The 17,263-nt window shown below is 36.2% G+C and overlaps 3 protein-coding genes across 5 annotated transcripts in view; 1 reads left to right on the top strand and 2 right to left on the bottom strand.

Moving 5' to 3' along the window:
• grk7b (G protein-coupled receptor kinase 7b) overlaps positions 1–17,263 on the top strand; it is an 845,646-nt gene that overhangs the window by 226,045 nt on the left and 602,338 nt on the right. The window lies entirely within an intron of this gene.
• Positions 1–17,263, bottom strand: part of bcl7bb (BAF chromatin remodeling complex subunit BCL7B b) — a 266,172-nt gene that overhangs the window by 29,084 nt on the left and 219,825 nt on the right. The window lies entirely within an intron of this gene.
• On the bottom strand, positions 1,107–15,492 carry ccnl1a (cyclin L1a). Of its 3 annotated transcripts, XM_087292015.1 has the most exons (12): positions 15,200–15,490; positions 14,782–14,856; positions 13,371–13,480; positions 11,106–11,226; positions 10,925–10,989; positions 10,681–10,694; positions 7,268–7,367; positions 7,087–7,191; positions 6,693–6,834; positions 5,337–5,448; positions 3,212–3,310; positions 1,107–2,031 (listed from the first exon to the last, which is right to left on the bottom strand). In XM_087292015.1, exons 7-12 carry the CDS (start codon positions 7,358–7,360, stop codon positions 1,608–1,610), a joined length of 975 nt encoding a protein of 324 aa, XP_087148141.1. In that variant the 5' UTR covers positions 7,361–7,367; positions 10,681–10,694; positions 10,925–10,989; positions 11,106–11,226; positions 13,371–13,480; positions 14,782–14,856; positions 15,200–15,490; the 3' UTR covers positions 1,107–1,607. The 3 variants fall into 3 exon arrangements, with proteins under 3 accessions (XP_087148141.1, NP_001082832.1, XP_087148140.1); NM_001089363.1 differs by lacking the exon at positions 10,681–10,694 and having other exon boundaries at positions 15,200–15,492; XM_087292014.1 differs by lacking the exon at positions 10,681–10,694 and having other exon boundaries at positions 10,921–10,989.

The following is a 17,263-nucleotide window of genomic DNA, read 5'->3' as shown; positions in this document are numbered from 1 at the left end:
TTAAAGACGCTCGTTAATTAATAATAATTAATCATGGTTCTCTATAGTACACCTGTAGTAATTATGACTGTGTAGTAAACATGTTTCTGTGCGTACTGTCGTTTTAAAAACATATTGTAGTAATGCTATAAAAAGATCGTAGGAACTGTGTTTTTCTGGTGCAAACATTGGATTGCTATAGTAATCATAACTATATTTTACTTAAATGTAACTGATAAAACACTGCAATGCTATGGTAAAAAGATTTTCAATCAAAAATTGCATTCAACATAACACAAATCACAAAAAAAATCATATTTATTTTTAATCTGTCATGGTAAAACTATATTTTACTTTATAGTTACTATGTAATTACTTTAACTGTCATTGTAAAACCATGATTCATTTTGTAGTTACCATGTTCATACTTCAAATGCTATAGTTAGTAAAACCATGATTCATTTAGTAGTTACTATGTTATTACTTCAAATGCTATAGTAAAACTATAATTCATTTTGTAGTTCCCAAAGTAGGGGCCAGGAACCACTTCTCATGCTTCCGCCCCCACATCAGACTTCCTGAAAGCAAAGAAAATCAAGGTGCTCCAGGGTCGGCCAGTTCAGTCACTAGACATGAACATTATTGAGCTTTTCTGGGATACGATTAAGGAGGCATTGTAGATGAATTCAAAGAGTCTTGATGAAGTCTGGGAGTCCTGCAAGAACTTTCTTTGTCATTCCAGATGACAAGTTATTTGAGTCACTGCAGAGATGTATGGATGCAGTCCTCCAAAATGAGTCACACACAATCTTATTTATTTTTCCACTGCACCATAACTTTATATTCTGTACTGTACATTATTTCTGTTAAAATGACAAGACTTTTGTCTTAGCAAAGTCTGACCCTTTTTGTCATAATAATATAAATAAAAATCAAGACATGATACGATTTTATTAAGGTAAATTCAGCACAGTCTAGAGGCCTTTACCTTTTATATAAGCCACTTCTGATACCAAATTATCATCTCGAAGTCGAGTTATTATTTGTTGTTCCTAAAAGTTGGATGGGCGACAAGACTTTTGTCAGGTAGTGTACATAAAAGTTTCATAAAAAAAGCAAAACACCAATTTACAGTAGGAATAAGTCACTTTTTATTGAGTAAAAATCAGACATGAAGACGTGCAGACTAAAAACCAGTGTAACAAAGTCACCATGATCCAAAAAAGAAAAAAAAGAAAAAAAAAGTCTGCATCCCCTGTAAAAAAAATGTGATCTATTTCCAGACAAACCAATTTTCCTCACCAGTAGAGCCTCTCTATTATTCATTCATGAACCTGTGCAAAGTCTCCATCGTTCCTGAAAATCTCCTATTGTTTTAATGTAACTAGTGATTTCCCACCGTCTGAAAAAGGTTGCTTTTATAAATCAAAGCATTTCTCATATTTCCTCAACATTGAACCCATCTTTACACTGTAAATATGTAGCTTCGCATTCTTTCCACGTTTAAAACTAAAACTCCAAAATAACACAAGAGAAAATCAAATTAATTAAAACAGATGACTAGGTCAACGTCGACCACTTAAACTGAACACAAGCGCACTCGCAGACGTGATGTGACAGGAAAACACTCAGCGTCTGTGGCGGCTGTGGCTCGAATGGCTGCTGCTGTGGTGTTTGCTTTTATGAGAGCGTTCATATGACCGTGAGCGTTCCCGCCGGTCGCGGTGATGTCCGCTGCCGCTGCTGCGCTCGTGTTTGTGCTTCTTCGCCAGATCTGAGGAGCTTCTGTCCCGCTCGCGCTCTCGGTCCCGCTCTCTGTCCCGCTCGCGAGGTTTGCTGGTGGATCGAGAGCGGCTGCGAGAGCGTTTCCTCTTGTGGCTGTGTCTGCTGTGCTGGTGCAGGTCGTCCGAGCGCTGCTTTGACTTTAAGTGTGGCAGTAGCGGAGATGGAGGGCCGTGGTTGGTGTGCCGGCGTGGAGACAGGCTGCGGCTGTGAGAGCGGCTCCGCGAGCGAGAGCTGTAAGTGCCTGAGTGACTGCGTCTGTTGTTGTAACTACAGAAAAAACACAATCGATTTAAGTACGAAGACCAGTAATGCGGATGATACACAGAGCAATGTTTTGAGCACCGTTGTTGGGCAACTTTGGGAAATGATGCCATAAATTGGTAACCAGGTGTGACACTAATTAGAGCAACGGGTTACATCAACAACAGTGTTTCTCAACTGGTCGGTCGCGACCCAAAAGTGTTCAAAAGTGTTTTCAGTGGGTCGCGGAGTGTGTGGTCAAAAAAAACAACAAAAGTTTAATTTTTTACTTATTTTGCTTATATCGGACTTTTATTTTAAAATGCACGTGCGACAATAGTACCATTTGACATGTGAAATTTCTTTGAATTAAAGCAACAAATATGTCGAATTGCAAGTACGACCCTGAATATGTAAAGTGTGGATTTACATATATTGAAGACAAAAAACAACATTTAGAAAGCAAACATCCCAGTTGCAAGGACAAACCTGTGGACTATTTTCAAAGACGACTCCAATAGCTGAAAACATCACAAAACTCCCGAACATCTTCATGTTCATAACAAGTACAGGCACTCCGCACATCTTACTGTGCTCACCGTCAAGCAAAGGCCAAGAAAGCCCACACAATAGCAGAAGAGCAAATAACTAGTGATTATTATAAAAAGGGTTAAGATTATTTTAATATTTTACTTTAATTTGATGGTTTGTTCTGGTCAACAGGATCAGTGTTAACGTTTTATTAACAGTTCAGTTTAGTTAATAGTAACAGAACCTTTCCTTACCCTAACCACTGTTTACAATATTTGATGTTGTTTTTTTTGTAATATTAATATAATTCAATAAATTTTGTTAAATGCCAGAGATAAAGTATTGCTTATTTGTAAGTCTTGGTGATTTTCTTATGATCTGTCTGTTACTACTTGTGTATGTTAACAAATAAATACAAATTGATTATAATTACAAAAATTATATTATAGTTGCTAAAAATTTGGGTCGCGGCTTGATGACCATGTAAAAATGTGGGTCCCATCACCAAACCAGTTGAGAACCACTGATCTACAATATTGTAGTCAATTCTTTATAGGAAAGTTGCCAAGCCTTATCGCTCTGCAAAATTGCCCGACAGCAATGCACAAAAAGATCCAGAGTGTATCATCAGCATCAGAGAGCTTACAGGAGAGGACTCACTGCAAATGCTACTTACTGTCTTCTGGGAGAACGTGATCTGGTCCTGGATCTCGTTCGAGAGCGAGAACGACTAGCACTTCTACTGTTGCGACCCAATTTACTGTCCTTCCTGAGACTGAGGAAAACAAAAGGAGAATGTTCAATCAATGTCCTTAATGCAAAGTTCACAATGCATGATTTTCAGTATTGTCAGGCTGTCGTTGTTTTAACACTGCGTGACTGTCTAAGTAGCACTAGGTGCTGCTGTGTTTACATTGTGTGATGGATTGGTGAGAGGAGGTTACATGATGCATGACTTTACAATAGAATGAATCACAGACAACTCTGGCCTGCAAACGAAGTTTCACCACAAAATGCATGTGAGATGTGATAGAAAATAATGAGAAAGCATTATTTCCTCGAGTTCTTGAGCAAGACTGAAAAGGCTACATCCCAAACTAACATCAAAAAGTCATGGGTTCCCCTTTCCAAAAAAGAGAAATAAGCAGTACTTTTTGGAACCAAAGCCATGTTTCCTGACGTTCTGGATTTTGAACTGGTGGATATTTATCAGTGGTGGAAAGAGTACTGAAAAATCATACAAGTAAAAGTACCATTACTTGCCTAAAAATGTAGTGCAAGTAAATTAAAAGTATCTGTTGTAAATATTACTCAAAGTATGAGTAAAAAGTAGCCCTTTCAAGAGTACTACAGAGTATTACACTGTTAAAAGCTGATGCATTTACTTGTAATTTGTGCATGCGTGTGTAAACGTAACATTCTGTAGTGCATTCTGTCATAAGACGTTAACATTCAGTTAGATTTAGGTTGTAAAAATCAGGTGAACAAAATTCAATGTCTAGCCAGCGTCAAAGTACATTATTTTGATGTCCAATAACGACGTCAAATTACGTTGATATTTAGTTGACTTTAGGCTGTTGGAAAGTGACCAAAATCCAACGTTAAGCCAACATCTTAAAACAACGTCATATTGATGTCAAAAGCTGATATTTGTTTGTCAGGTATTGCAACCAGAATCCAACATCTGATAGACGTCATAGTGGTCCACGCAACGTCAAGCTCTAACACCATTAGATGTTGATATTTGGTTGGTTTCAGGTTGAATGTTGGACATTGACCTGATATTGAGTTCTGACATAAACATGATTTTTATTTCCAAACAAAATACATCTTCCCCACGACACTGGGGTAAAACGTCATTCTAACATTATGTTGACGTCTTGTGCCTGCTGGGTGTTTAAGGCCATTTTGGTCATACAGTAAACATCAGTCATCTTCTCATCAGTGACATGCATCTAAACAGTCTCTGGGTCAATGCGTGTATAAAATTTTGGACATCAGTCGGCGCCAGTGGTGTAGTGGTTAGTGTGTCGACACATGCACTCCGGTGCTCGCGGCGACCCGGGTTCGATTCCGCCTTGCGGTCCTATGCCGATCCTTCCCCTCTCTCTGCTCCCCATGCTCTCCTGTCTATTCTCTACTGTCCTTTCAAAAATAAAGGTGAAAAACCCCTAAAAAATAATTATATAAAAAAAATAAATAAATTTTGGACATCTTCTTGGACACTTTTAATGTTTCCAATCAGTTTGCTGTGATTATAAAACGACCATGTCTTGAGGTAGTTCATTATGATGTGATTTACCTTCTATATGTGATTTGATTGGACAGGAATCAGGGCTTATTTTTCTAATATCCATAGACAGGACAAAAATATAGTATTGACTGCAGGTTAAAGTAGTGGAGTAAAAGTACCAATACAGCACTAACGATGTACTCAAGGGAAAGTAAAAGTACACCTTTATAAAACTACCTAGTAAATTACAATTCCTAAGTAAAACTACTCAGTTACATCATTTGAGTATTTGTAATTAGTTACTTAACACCACTGATATTTATAATCAAATATTTCATATATTTCAAATATGTCGGTGATTCTATCTTTGATAATTCACACTGCGTGACAATCGTGTGAAAGCACAGATTGACTCTAATTTCAGGGATTTTTCTGCAATTTCACAGAATCTGTTGACAAATTGGGGTTAAAAAAAAATCTAACTTTAGGTAAAGTCATGAAGTGGCAGCACAGTACAAGTTTCCTAAAATATATTTAATATATTGAGTCACATTTGTCAGACACTCACCCATTGTGTGGGCTCTTAGACCCCTGAGGACGATCTTCTGGTTCTTTTTTCATTGCCTTGAGTGTTTGAAGGTTGGGAGACTTCTCGTCGGTTTTCATTATATTAGGTGAAGCTGGCAGGAAGAATTGAATTGTGTTAGCTTTTCCCTTGATTTACAGGTTTAAGGTTTTAAGGGAATAGTCTGGGCAGAAAAAAACTGACTTATTCATTCACCTTGGTACTGTTCTAATGCATATGTTCTTAGTTTTAAAAGCCACAAAACAAAGAGAAAACTTGCATTTTCCCTTACATTTGCAATTTTTCCTAAATACGACAATTTTAGTTTCCACCAAACCCTAACATATATCCTCTCAACACTTGAAATGTATGCAACACATCACATGTGACAATTCTTTAATATATTGGCCTTTAAATAAAATCCTATTCATAAAAAAACGATGATCGTCAACTTTAAAAAGCGGTTTAGCAGAATACTCCCATTGTTTAGTTCACAAAATAAATTGTGATCAGGCCTTGTCAAAAAGCAATTATAAAATGGTATCAAAATGGTAAAAAAAAAAAAAATTCTTCTAAAGACATGCAATAGCTTTATGTTGAGACGAATATTAGACATGATAGGTGCACTATGCTAAAGTACAGCACTTAAAATTATTTTTGTTTCTAAAAACGCACATGTTTCTTTTATTCTCCTACACAAACATGTCTTATTAAACTTTACAGTTCTGTACAAATCTGAGGTAAGAAATTAATGTTTCTTTGTTAACTGTTCAATTGTACTGAATAAATGGCATGTTTTAAAAACCTTAAATACTTTAAACATACGGATTTGTTCCATTAATTTCAAGTTCATGCTGCTATAGACAAGTAAAAGTGACTTTAAATCTAACACATATGATTACTACATTTCAAACTTAGCCTAGGCTATTTCTGTATATGAATCTTTGTGTGGGTGACAAGTGTTTGTTTGCTTCAGTGCTGTGCATTGATTGAAACACTGCATTTTTGAGAGTTAATTGTTTATATTGTGGCTTTTCTCAAGTAAAAAAGTGGGTTTACTGCTGCCGTATCAGCAGCACAGCACATACATAATTATCAATTTTTTGAGTGAATGTAAAGACATTAAAATATATTTTTACTCCCACTAGCCCTTTGGCAGGTGAAGATAAAAGTTAGGTCTGGTCTTACCGGTATTTGCGGGCCCTGCCATATAAACAAGTACAATTTGGGTTTTACTTTCATTGTTTGGAAAAACACAAGAACCTAGTCTAATCTATAAATATATATATATATATATAAATAAAGAAATAATAAGTCGTCCTTATAACAACACAATATAAAGACGAAGTGGTAACTTACATGGTTTGGATGCAGGAGAGAATCCACCAAATGAACAGATAGCAGGGGTGCCATCTGGATTCAGTCCTTTGGCCTTCAGTTTGGCGTCCTGTATCGCCATCTTTCGCTTGTCCACTTCCTTTTCCAGCAAATCGTAATTTGGCTGCAAAACAAACAAACAAATTAAAAATGATAAAACACTAAATAAAACCAGAATTAGGACCTGCTAACTCTAGGACTTTTCATAACATAAACTGAAATGTTTGTCTTGAACTGAGGACAAAAGTTATTCAAAGGATGGCCAATTAAAAGTGGATAACAGTAAGATTGTACAAGTCACAGGATCACCAAACATGCATCCTAATAGCAGGTTTATAGTGGGCCTAAAGCAAAAATGAGGTGAAACAAATCTAACCTTTCTTCTTGTGTACAACTTCAATGTGGTTGTACATATGTCTTTGATCTCTTCCTCCGTGGCACCAAACAGCAGGTACCAAATCGGCCGAGAGGGTAACGATATCTGAGAAACAGACCGATATTAACACAAGATCTTAACAAAGAATGAAGACAGAAAGAGGCGATGAAAGATTCTGTACCTGAAGCACTCGTGCAGCGAGGTAAATGCAGGCACAGGCGATGGTCTCAGCTTGAAATCTCACAAACACATTAGTGCGAAGGCTGTCGTTCATGTAGTTCCTGCAACACACAAGGTGAACCACAACATTGCCATTTCCTATAACTTCACCTGCATGTACGAGGTTTGAAACACAATGCAAAAATAACTAAATATAGAAATGGAGGCTTTGGTTTAACTTTGTCCTTTTCCTGCCTCGGGTTCCTGTTGTTGTACAAGTATTACGGTAGGCATGCGGTGGGAACAGGCACGCGCATGTGTTCAGCGCACTCATGTACACACTAGAAAGCTCATGGGAGGACATTGGTCTACTAATTACACAAAGCATGCAATGCTACTCAATCCTATTTAAAAAGATAGATCACCCAAAAATTTATTTACTCACCCTTCACTTGGTTCAAAACCTATTAGAGTTTCTTTTTTCTGTTAACCACAAAATAAGATATTTGGAACGTTGCTGGTTGCTGGGACCCATAGACTTCCACAGAATTTTTCTGATAAGATGATAAGTGCCAGCAAACATAATTATTCGAAACATCTTTTTTGTTCAACAGAAAAAAGAAACTCAAAACCACGAGGCAGATATACTTTTGGGTAAACTATCCCTTATAAAATAAGCTGATGAAAGTGTAAAATGGAGAGAAAGAGCAACTTTAATGTGGCAAGTGTTGTAGCCAATGGCTGCATGCAACTTGGAACACTATACAGCATGCATAACCAGTAATCAAAGCGGGACTGGGAGCAGCTGCCCTGGGTATGGACAAACAAACGTCACCTATAGCACAAGACTAGAGGAGACTATCAGACAAACAAAATCGTAACTTCAGCTTTGAATGATTGCCAGATATGGAAAGCAAAGCTCTTTGAAAAAGCAAACGCTATGTGTCAAAAACAGCTACATTATGATGCAACAGAAACACTAGATTTCTTAAACATTTGATTTAGATTGAAAAGCTGAGCTTCAAACAAATGGTTTAAGTTGCAGTTCCTGTAGGACACAACGCCTCACACCAAATTATTGCGATAACAGCGGTGTATAAATATATATATAAAATATAATTAAAATGGAAACTGTCATTTACTCACCCTTTCTAAACCCATGACACTTTACTCAGTGGAACACAATTAGGACAAATCAGATGGTTAAGACCGCCCACTCAACGAAGAAAGCATATGATGACCAAGGCTGACTTCATAAACTTAAAGAATGTAATTACATAACTATCTGGAATACTTGATTCTGATTAACCAATTGTGACAATCCAAGGTATGATATTCATAGATAACAACCGCTTAAACTCATTTGGGTACTTCAAACGATCTTTCCTCTGTAAATACATTTACATCCAAATATTTAAGCTTGTAAGTCACAATGTTTTTGTTTCTGTCAGCATTGCATTTAATTAAATTAGTAAGTCATTACAGCTCAGAACAATGCTTGGTGTAAAAAAAAAAGGTTTTATGGCAAGTAGCTGTGTAATAAGCAGGATGAAGTACATCCAGGCAGTTGTATTAGCAGAATAAAGCCCTTCAGTCTTCTACAACAGTGCTTTACTATGCATAAGCCGATAAGCCTTTTGGGCTTTATTCAGTAGCTATGTTTCTATCCAAAGATGCAAATTAAATTTATGTGCAAAACTGGAATATCGCATAAAGGACGTGCGAATAAGGCAACATTTCCATCCAATGGGTCAAAGAAAACAAAATTGTCAATTTCTGATTAACTGGCGCCAAATAAAAAAAAAAAAAAAAACGTACTTTTCTGCAGTAGGAGATACAGCGTGAATCTTTTCTTTATTTAATAAATTACTTGCACTTCGGAAAACAATGCCGAGATGCAATAAGTGTGTGGCGATGTTTAAAGGCATGAGACATGGAGCACAGACTAATACTGAAATGGTTAAGGTGTTTTAGAATGACCAACACAACATTTCAGATGTTTTACAATGTGGTCAGCCTGCAGTTTGTCTATTCACACACATTTTATCACCCCGTGATCTCTTGTAACAAAATCACATGATTTTTTTTAAATGTGCATACTGGAAATTGTTTGGTAAAAGAATTAATCATAGTTTATGCACTTTTTTTCTTATTGAATAAAAAGTTTATCCTACTCAGTTATGTGCATACATTTTTTAAGCGCATTATCAAAATGTATGTGCATCTTGCTGTTTCCATCAGGCATTTTCTATGAGCATATCCAAAATGGGAATAAAAACAGGTAGATGGAAAATAGGGCTGGGCCTATAAACAATATTATATCGAATTGAGAAAAATAAATTTATGTCAAAAACAATGATAAGCTCTGGACTTATTTGCTCTATACTGATCTAAGAGCCACTCACACAGCAGAAATGTGCAACAATAGGAATTTAAAAGTGTGTTAATATTTACTTCCTTTTTTCACCAAAGTATCTTTTTTCCAACTTTTCTATGCCACCTCTCGACTGACCTGTTTTCCCCTGAAATGTGTGATGTTTGTGTATGGTAAAAGAGGTCCAGTTTCGCTGCATTCAATATGGATAATAATTATTGCGATTGTATTTTTGATATATTGCCAAGCCCTAATGGAAACATAGCTAGTAAAAAATATTCCTTTACGTTAAAGCATGAAAACGCACATTGTGTGCTATGTTACAAGTCAAATAAAAGCTTTGCCTACAGGAAATTTAAAATTTCACCAAAAAAATAAACAAATCTTCCTCAGCAGAACCTTATCCAGATAAGTCTTTTCAATATTTATGGAAAATGGTGAATACAAGTACAGATGTTGATCTTTGATCAACTAAACTACCTCCGGCCTTTTTAAGAAATATTTTACAGAGCGAGTCAACAAAAGTGACATACCAATATCGAATTGTCAGAAACACATGAGATCTAAGAGTATGAGTTTTATCAAATATGTTGGTATATCTTGACATCATATGCTTTTAAAGTATGGAAAATAGCAACATTCACAATTCTAAAAAAAAAAAAAAATCATATATGCTTGAAAAAAACACCATATGAAAATGACAATTTCCATTTTTAGGTGACTTAGTAACTTAAATTACATTAAGTAACAAAACAAAAACTACTTGTACCACCTACATCTATCAGTTGATACTCATTTCTTTAAAAAAAAAAAAACTACCTTTTAAAAATCAAAGTAGAGATAAAACTTGAGAGACTTGAGCAAAAACAAAATACAAATCCTTTTGGACAACAGCAAGAAAACAAGATGCTGCTGGCAGCTGGAAAAGGCCCCCTTCAGTGATTCTCGGGCAGAGAGCTCTCACTGGATTGGCTGTCTCGAGAAGGGCAGCCAATGAGGGGGAGATTCCTGAGGTCATGTGGTTGGAGGAGTAGAGTTCAGAGGACCTTTATGACACTTACCATCATGGACTACCCTTTAATCAAAGAGTAGAAAAAAGGACAGAGTTAAACTAAGCTCTCCATTTCCCTTTAATTACAGCCATGAACAAGAGATTTCAATCAAAAGACACACACATGAGCCACGAATACACCAATCCATCAGATGAGAGGACAGAAAAGTTACGTAACAGAGGCAGAGGGTTCATTACTGGGCTGATTATGTTCCAATGTCGAGACACTAATGCAAGATTGCTTATTTACTCACCAGGCTGTCTGGACCAATGTTTGGTTCTTCTCACATTCAAGGACTTGCAGGTACATGACGATAATCTAGAAAGGCAATGATTGAATGAACTGTAGGTTAAACGACCCATGTCTAGTCCATACAAATTGTAACAAGAAAAACAAAAAGGTTGTGCTGCTATCAAGTGAGATGGTAGACGTACCTTGTGTGGGTGTTTGACGTGAACACAGAAGCCCAGCTCCTTCAGTATACGCCGCTCCGCTTTTATCACCTGGTTTTTGGTGTTTATGTAGTTCTGATCAAGTATCAATGGACTTGGACTCCTGATTCATGAAGGAACGAAAGTAAAATGGTTTTCCCACGACCCAAATACTATTAAAGAATATGAAAAAAGTGCCTTTTTTTGTTTGCTTCATTTTCAATTCAAATCATTCCATTTCCCTTTCAACCAACTACAGGCAACAGGTCCAGTGTTTTGACTCCTGTAATTTCAGTGTAAGACTTTTCGCACTGCCACAAGTGACTGTTGGAGGAAAAACAAAGCGCTCCACCTCTCACCACATCATAGCTTCAACAGAAATTAGATACACGTCTTTTAAAAACAACTGAAAGCATAAATCCAACTGTTATACTATGTCAACACTGGGAAACAAAATCACAACACAAATAGTCTTAGAATAGCCATTAAAGCATTTATAAAGCATAAATAAAACTGCTTCTAAAACAAGATAATAACATGCTAACAGTGCTGAGTCACAATCTGAGAATAGCACAATGGGGTTTTAGAGGTGTAATCATAACATTAGTCACCTTCACCACATGCTCAAAAATCAGTAAATCAGCAATTCTAGTGTAAAAAGCATTTAAATGGCCTGTACTCTTGCTATAATGCTAATACGGTAGGTGTTCAGAAGCGAAACTATCTATAATACCATCAAATGTAGTTTTCTACAGCTGAATAATAATAATAATAATAATAATAATAATAATAATGAGAAGACGACGACTATGAATCTTACAACTACTAGGACTACTATGACGACGGCTAAAAATACTACTACTACGACTACTAATAATAATTATAATAATAATAATATACTCCAGTTATAGACCAATAAAAAATAAATAAAGCGAGAAAAATTTATATATAAAATTAATGTAGTCTCTCTTTTACTTTACTAAAAATTTGTTTTCGCTTTTTATTAAACGGGTTTACACATATTTAAATACACTTTGTATTAAAAAATTTTTATGAACTAATCAGTCCTTATCAGAATGCTTTCATTTTTTACGGCAACATCCAGAAATGCAGATAGTTTGTCTAAATTTGCTTTAATTCTTATATTTTTACGTAAAACTTGAAAAGAAATCTTATTTCATAACTATCATAAACAAATCTACACAAAACAATCAAAGATTTCTAACGACGAATGCAAACATGCCCTGACAAAACCCCTCAAATAACTGTACATCAACATTTCGCGACTTAACATAAATACACGACATAATTCCGCATTTCGAACAAACTTTAAAACAATAAATATCTAACAATACCCAACTTTGTAATTCAATAAAAATGACAGTTTCTGTCACATGAACACACAAGAAAGATCCATCTAGGATGTGCAGCGTGAGACATTTCTGTGGAAGCTATGACATGTGTGGTGGTGGTGAGGTGTCTTTTTTTTTGCAAAATGAAAAGAAGATTGAGATCATCACCTGTGCTGGCAGATACAATAAGCTTAAACTGAGATACAGGAGTCACCCAGACGCTTCAGACCAGCGGCCAACCTGTCGATCCCCGATATCCCAGTGACCGCTTTCAGACCACTGGCTTCTCCCGGGGGAGGGGGGAAGCGACACCTCGCTCACTGTTGCCATGCCGACTGCTTCATCTCTACGTACCATTCCACATCACCCAGGCATTGGTAAATGTAGCTGGTCGCTGTTAGTTGGTTGCAAGGGAAAAAAGAATTCAAGTTAATACCATGTCCTTCGTTTTAGGTGAACATTTTTTGTTTTGTTCCTTTTTAATATCTCTTTAAATAGCTTTATAACTCAATAAGGAATTTAGACAAGCCAGTAATTCCCACAATATAGTCCAATTGGCATTATATATCCTTGATTAAACGTCAGATCCATCAGAATGTATTTTTCTTGCTCAGGTAATCAGAATATCCTGCTGTTACTACCAATTATGACTGATGAAGGAACTGAAAAGCTTTAAAATGGTTTAGAATAAAGCAAACAAAATTAAGACATCATATCAAGGACAAACAGAAGTGCACAGACTACTCACAGGTAACATATTTTAAGTATTCCTGAATCGTTTACAATTTAAGGTGATGACATTAAATGTTATACAAAGGAAAATAAACTGGTTAAGGTGGGAGGTTTTGCTTGCACAGGTAACGAACAGAAGGAAACAGGGTGTGACAGGAAGCCTGAGAGACTGGGATTTGCTTACCTTTTGCCTCGGAGCTGCCTTAAATGATGAAACACATTGATGACATCCCTAATTCGTCGAGGGGCTTCTTCTATCTTCGAAGCCAAGTTGACACATGCCATGGCAACAATCTGGAGAGAGAACAGATGACAAAAAGAGATGTCAAAACACTGCTACACAAGAAACCAAGCATACATAAATTCAAGGGGGTTCCATTTTATTGAAGCCATTAACAGATAAATAGAAATTTACATATGTAAAAGGACCCCAATTCTAAAATGTAATGTATGTGGAAGCACCAAATTTTTGACCACAAAATTATCAGCCAAAAGGGCTTTTTCAGTTTCCCGAAAAGAAAAAAATGAAATGAACGTGCTTTTAAGTTCAAAAAATGCGAAGCACACCTTTTTGTGGACAAAAAGAAAAAAGAAAAGAAAGACAGCTCCAGATAACTCAAAACAGTAACCACTAGTCTCTATCTTCAAAAGTCTCCGTATCGTCTTGACAACACAAACACTGCTGTCACCTCAACGGAAACCCCGCCTCTGCTTTTATTTCATTGGAAAATGAAAACGACGCGACTGACGTAACACGCTTATTCCACTCAGAGGTGACATTTTTTTCAAGTGCAAGCGCGCAATGGCAAAAGTGCAGGGTGCAGCAGGCCATTGAAACCTATGAGTAGCGTGCAAATCACTCGCAGCCTTCAATAAATCATTCAATAAAGGTGCCTCACAACGTAAAAAGCACATTCTGTGGATTGGCCCCTAAGAGTGTAATGAAACAAAGACTAGGCTGCACCGGATTTTACTTCAGCTGTCATCTCTATTAGAGGTGAAGTGGCTTTCACAGTGGACGCAGAAAGCACTACGCAATAAAACCCATTATTTTAATTATCTGCATAGTTGCCACGGTGACTAAAGCATAAGAGCAGTAGAGAGCATCTACAACTAGCTTGTGTACATACTAGTCTGTTAAAAAAATAGCTCAGTATTTTGCTCTGTGTATATTCTGCTCATGTACACGCATACATATATGCTAAAATTGTACAGTTAATAAATTATACTGTTAAAAAAATATCAAATTGCATTTATGTTATTGAGTTACATTTAAATTAAATAATATTATAAAGTATTTGGGGCAAATTACATTAAAATAAGCCATTTATTATTCCTTTTTTGGAAGAACTGTTAATAGAATAAAGCAAATATAATAATTTTATACAATCCCATACTGGATGAAGTTTTTGAGTGGCCTCTTAAATTTAAGCTGTACATCCACATACATACACTTTATCTATTCTTACACGAGCATTTTACATCCACTTTTACACACACCCAGCACTATGTTTTAGCTGTAATCTGACTAAACGTCAGCTCAAACAACATGGCTGCCACCCGCAATGCCTGTAAACAAGTGTTTATTCTCTTACCTCAAAACTGTGTTTCACGAAAGACTTCGAGTAGAAGAAGCGATGAAAAAGGACCTGTCCAGTAGCCATGGCAACCTGAAATACATAATTAGGATTTTTCTTTAAAAGGATTCCATATAAAACCCGTTTTGTCTCAAAAGCAGCGCCCGCCATTTTGTTTTTGTCCAGCATACACGGACATCATTCGTTAAATATAGAAAATCACAATCGTTCTCCTCTAAATTATACACCATGTTAAAACAAAATTAACTTATTATTTTATTAACACTTTCTCTAGTCCGTGTGATGTTTGTATTTATTGGGTTGTCTGATAAAAGTCGCAGACGCTAATGATTAGCTCAAAATGTCCCAGTTAACGTTATTTGACAGCTCTTCCTTTATATTACCATTGTCATAGTCTAATAAATGAGTCGATTACCTGCGGAAGGCGCAGCAGGATTCCGGCGGACTGGATGAGCTCGCAGCCCAGGATCCGCAGGTCGGTTTCGGTGTACAGGTCGAGGCCATCCTGCATAGACGGGGTCGGGGAAAGCTTTTCCTCTGGAATCAGTGAATTGTCTATGGTAAGGAAGACTTCAGAATATACTTTATCCCCTATTAGTATGCCCTCGCTGTTATTAGCGGGCGTGTTTGCGGCAGGACCGGCAATGTTAACAATCGACGGCTCCATGATCGCTGTCGTCGGTACCTGCCGAAGACGTTACAATCTAGAAATATATTTGTAACCTAGAGCGGATAACAACAATCCAGTCGACCGCTTAAATGACAGCTCGCTGATTGGTGCAGAGTTGTGTCATGTGACCAAAAAAAATATATCGGACATACTGTTACATTATTCAACGCTGTAAGCTTTCAATAATGTTCTATTTTTGCACCAATACAGAAGTTATCTTCTGAAAAGAATTAATTTTACACTTTGTGTATTATTGGTTATGCTTTAGATTGAATGCATTGCCAAACAGGGTTTGTGTCAGTCGAAATATATATTTTTACAGCGCCTCCTGCAGATGGAACTTAAAACAGGCAGTTCCCTTCATTTCCAGGTATTTGTATTTCGGTAAGGGTTGAACGTTGGTCTGACGAAATCTGTTATTACAGATCTGTACACATCCGCCGTCTCATGTAGAGCCGAATAAAATGAATTTTTGTGCGTAAAATAAAGAGTAAATATATAAACATAAAACTTAATTACACTGTAGCTTATAAAAGAAACTATTATTACGAATGTTTGCCAAAGAAACTTCTGCTTCATTTTTTTTAGCAGTGTGAATTAGTCTGGTGTGAAAACATTTCCGTTGGCAATTTAAATTCTTATAACGTTACATCTGCTATGTCTATTTCTAAAACTGTCTATTGCTAGGATTTCCTGTTCTCTAAATGTCTTAAAATATTACAATTACAATAAATAAATAAATATGTGAAGAATGTTTGTCTTTCCTGTTGGTTGTGGTGTTTTTTTCTTCTTTCTTTTTTATGTTATTATTTGTACATCAATTTATTACATTAAAATAATCAGCAATGGTTTTTATAATTTGTGTTGACATTTCGAGTCAAAACTGTTTTACTTAGTGGGGACAAATACGTTATTATGGCTATTCCTTTTGAGAACCTATATAATTGTAATACTGTGTATTATGTAATATGGGTATTGGATATTTTTAGGTGTATTGTACAGTTCCTGCTAGTAACTGAACACTGACGGGAAGCGCAGTGACGTTGATAACAGGAACCAAAACAAGTGATACATATCCATCCGCGGGTGCGTACTACACCCGTGATGCTGATGCATCACGTCACCAGAAGAACCTTATTTTGAAAATATTCACTGGTAAAATGCCTGAAAAAGTATGATGCTGCATAATTTATTACATCTGCTGATGTTTTGCGCATGTAAAAATGTAATGTAATAACTCTTAGTTGAATTTAATAATACTTTGGAATGTTAAATTGTCAAAAAAAAAAACAATTTTTTTCAGCCTTAAATTAAGGGTTATTTTCAAACCCAGTCAAATTTGCCTTCAAAATGTTGACATTGAAAAGTTTATATAATTATCTTGATTTGTTTTTATCAGAATGGTTACATTTAAAGTCTGAGTCAAGTTTTAATCACTATTGTAAAATAACTAATCATATCTGAAGATAAAACAAAAAAGTTTCTCAAGAGAAACTCTTATTTTGAGCATGAAAAGCATCTGTGGTACTAGATAATAAACAATTGCTTGTAAGCTATAAGGCTGATGAAGAGGCTTCATCAGAGATGCCCAAACTAGGGTCTGCGGGCCAAAGTTGGCCCATGGTAACCTTTGATTTGGCCCGCCATCCCATCTGAGAAGAGTGGAAGAATGATGGGGATTTCAAATCTAATGTAACCTTTTGTTTTATTGTTAAAAGCTAACTGAAATTAAATATTTCAATTAAATATTTTAAATTAATCAGACTTAGTTTATATGTACAGTTGGACAGAGGACAATGCAGAGACTTT

This window comes from Danio rerio, chromosome 18 (genome assembly GCF_052040795.2).
Source record: "Danio rerio strain M-AB ecotype USA chromosome 18, GRCz13ab, whole genome shotgun sequence".
Lineage (NCBI taxonomy): Eukaryota > Metazoa > Chordata > Actinopteri > Cypriniformes > Danionidae > Danio > Danio rerio.
The sequence above is the reverse complement of the archived record's forward strand: the minus strand, read 5'-3'. Positions and strand labels throughout refer to the sequence as shown.

Bases quoted from the DNA above. Each gene is read 5' to 3' on its own strand.
- ccnl1a (NM_001089363.1), bottom strand. From the start codon at position 15,451: ATGGAGCCGTCGATTGTTAACATTGCCGGTCCTGCCGCAAACACGCCC. The intron at 14,857-15,199 runs GTAATCGACTCA...TATGTATTTCAG, and splicing joins TCCTGCTGCGCCTTCCGCAG to GTTGCCATGGCTACTGGACA. The intron at 3,311-5,336 runs GTGAGTGTCTGA...TGTTTTCCTCAG, and splicing joins TCTAAGAGCCCACACAATGG to TCTCAGGAAGGACAGTAAAT.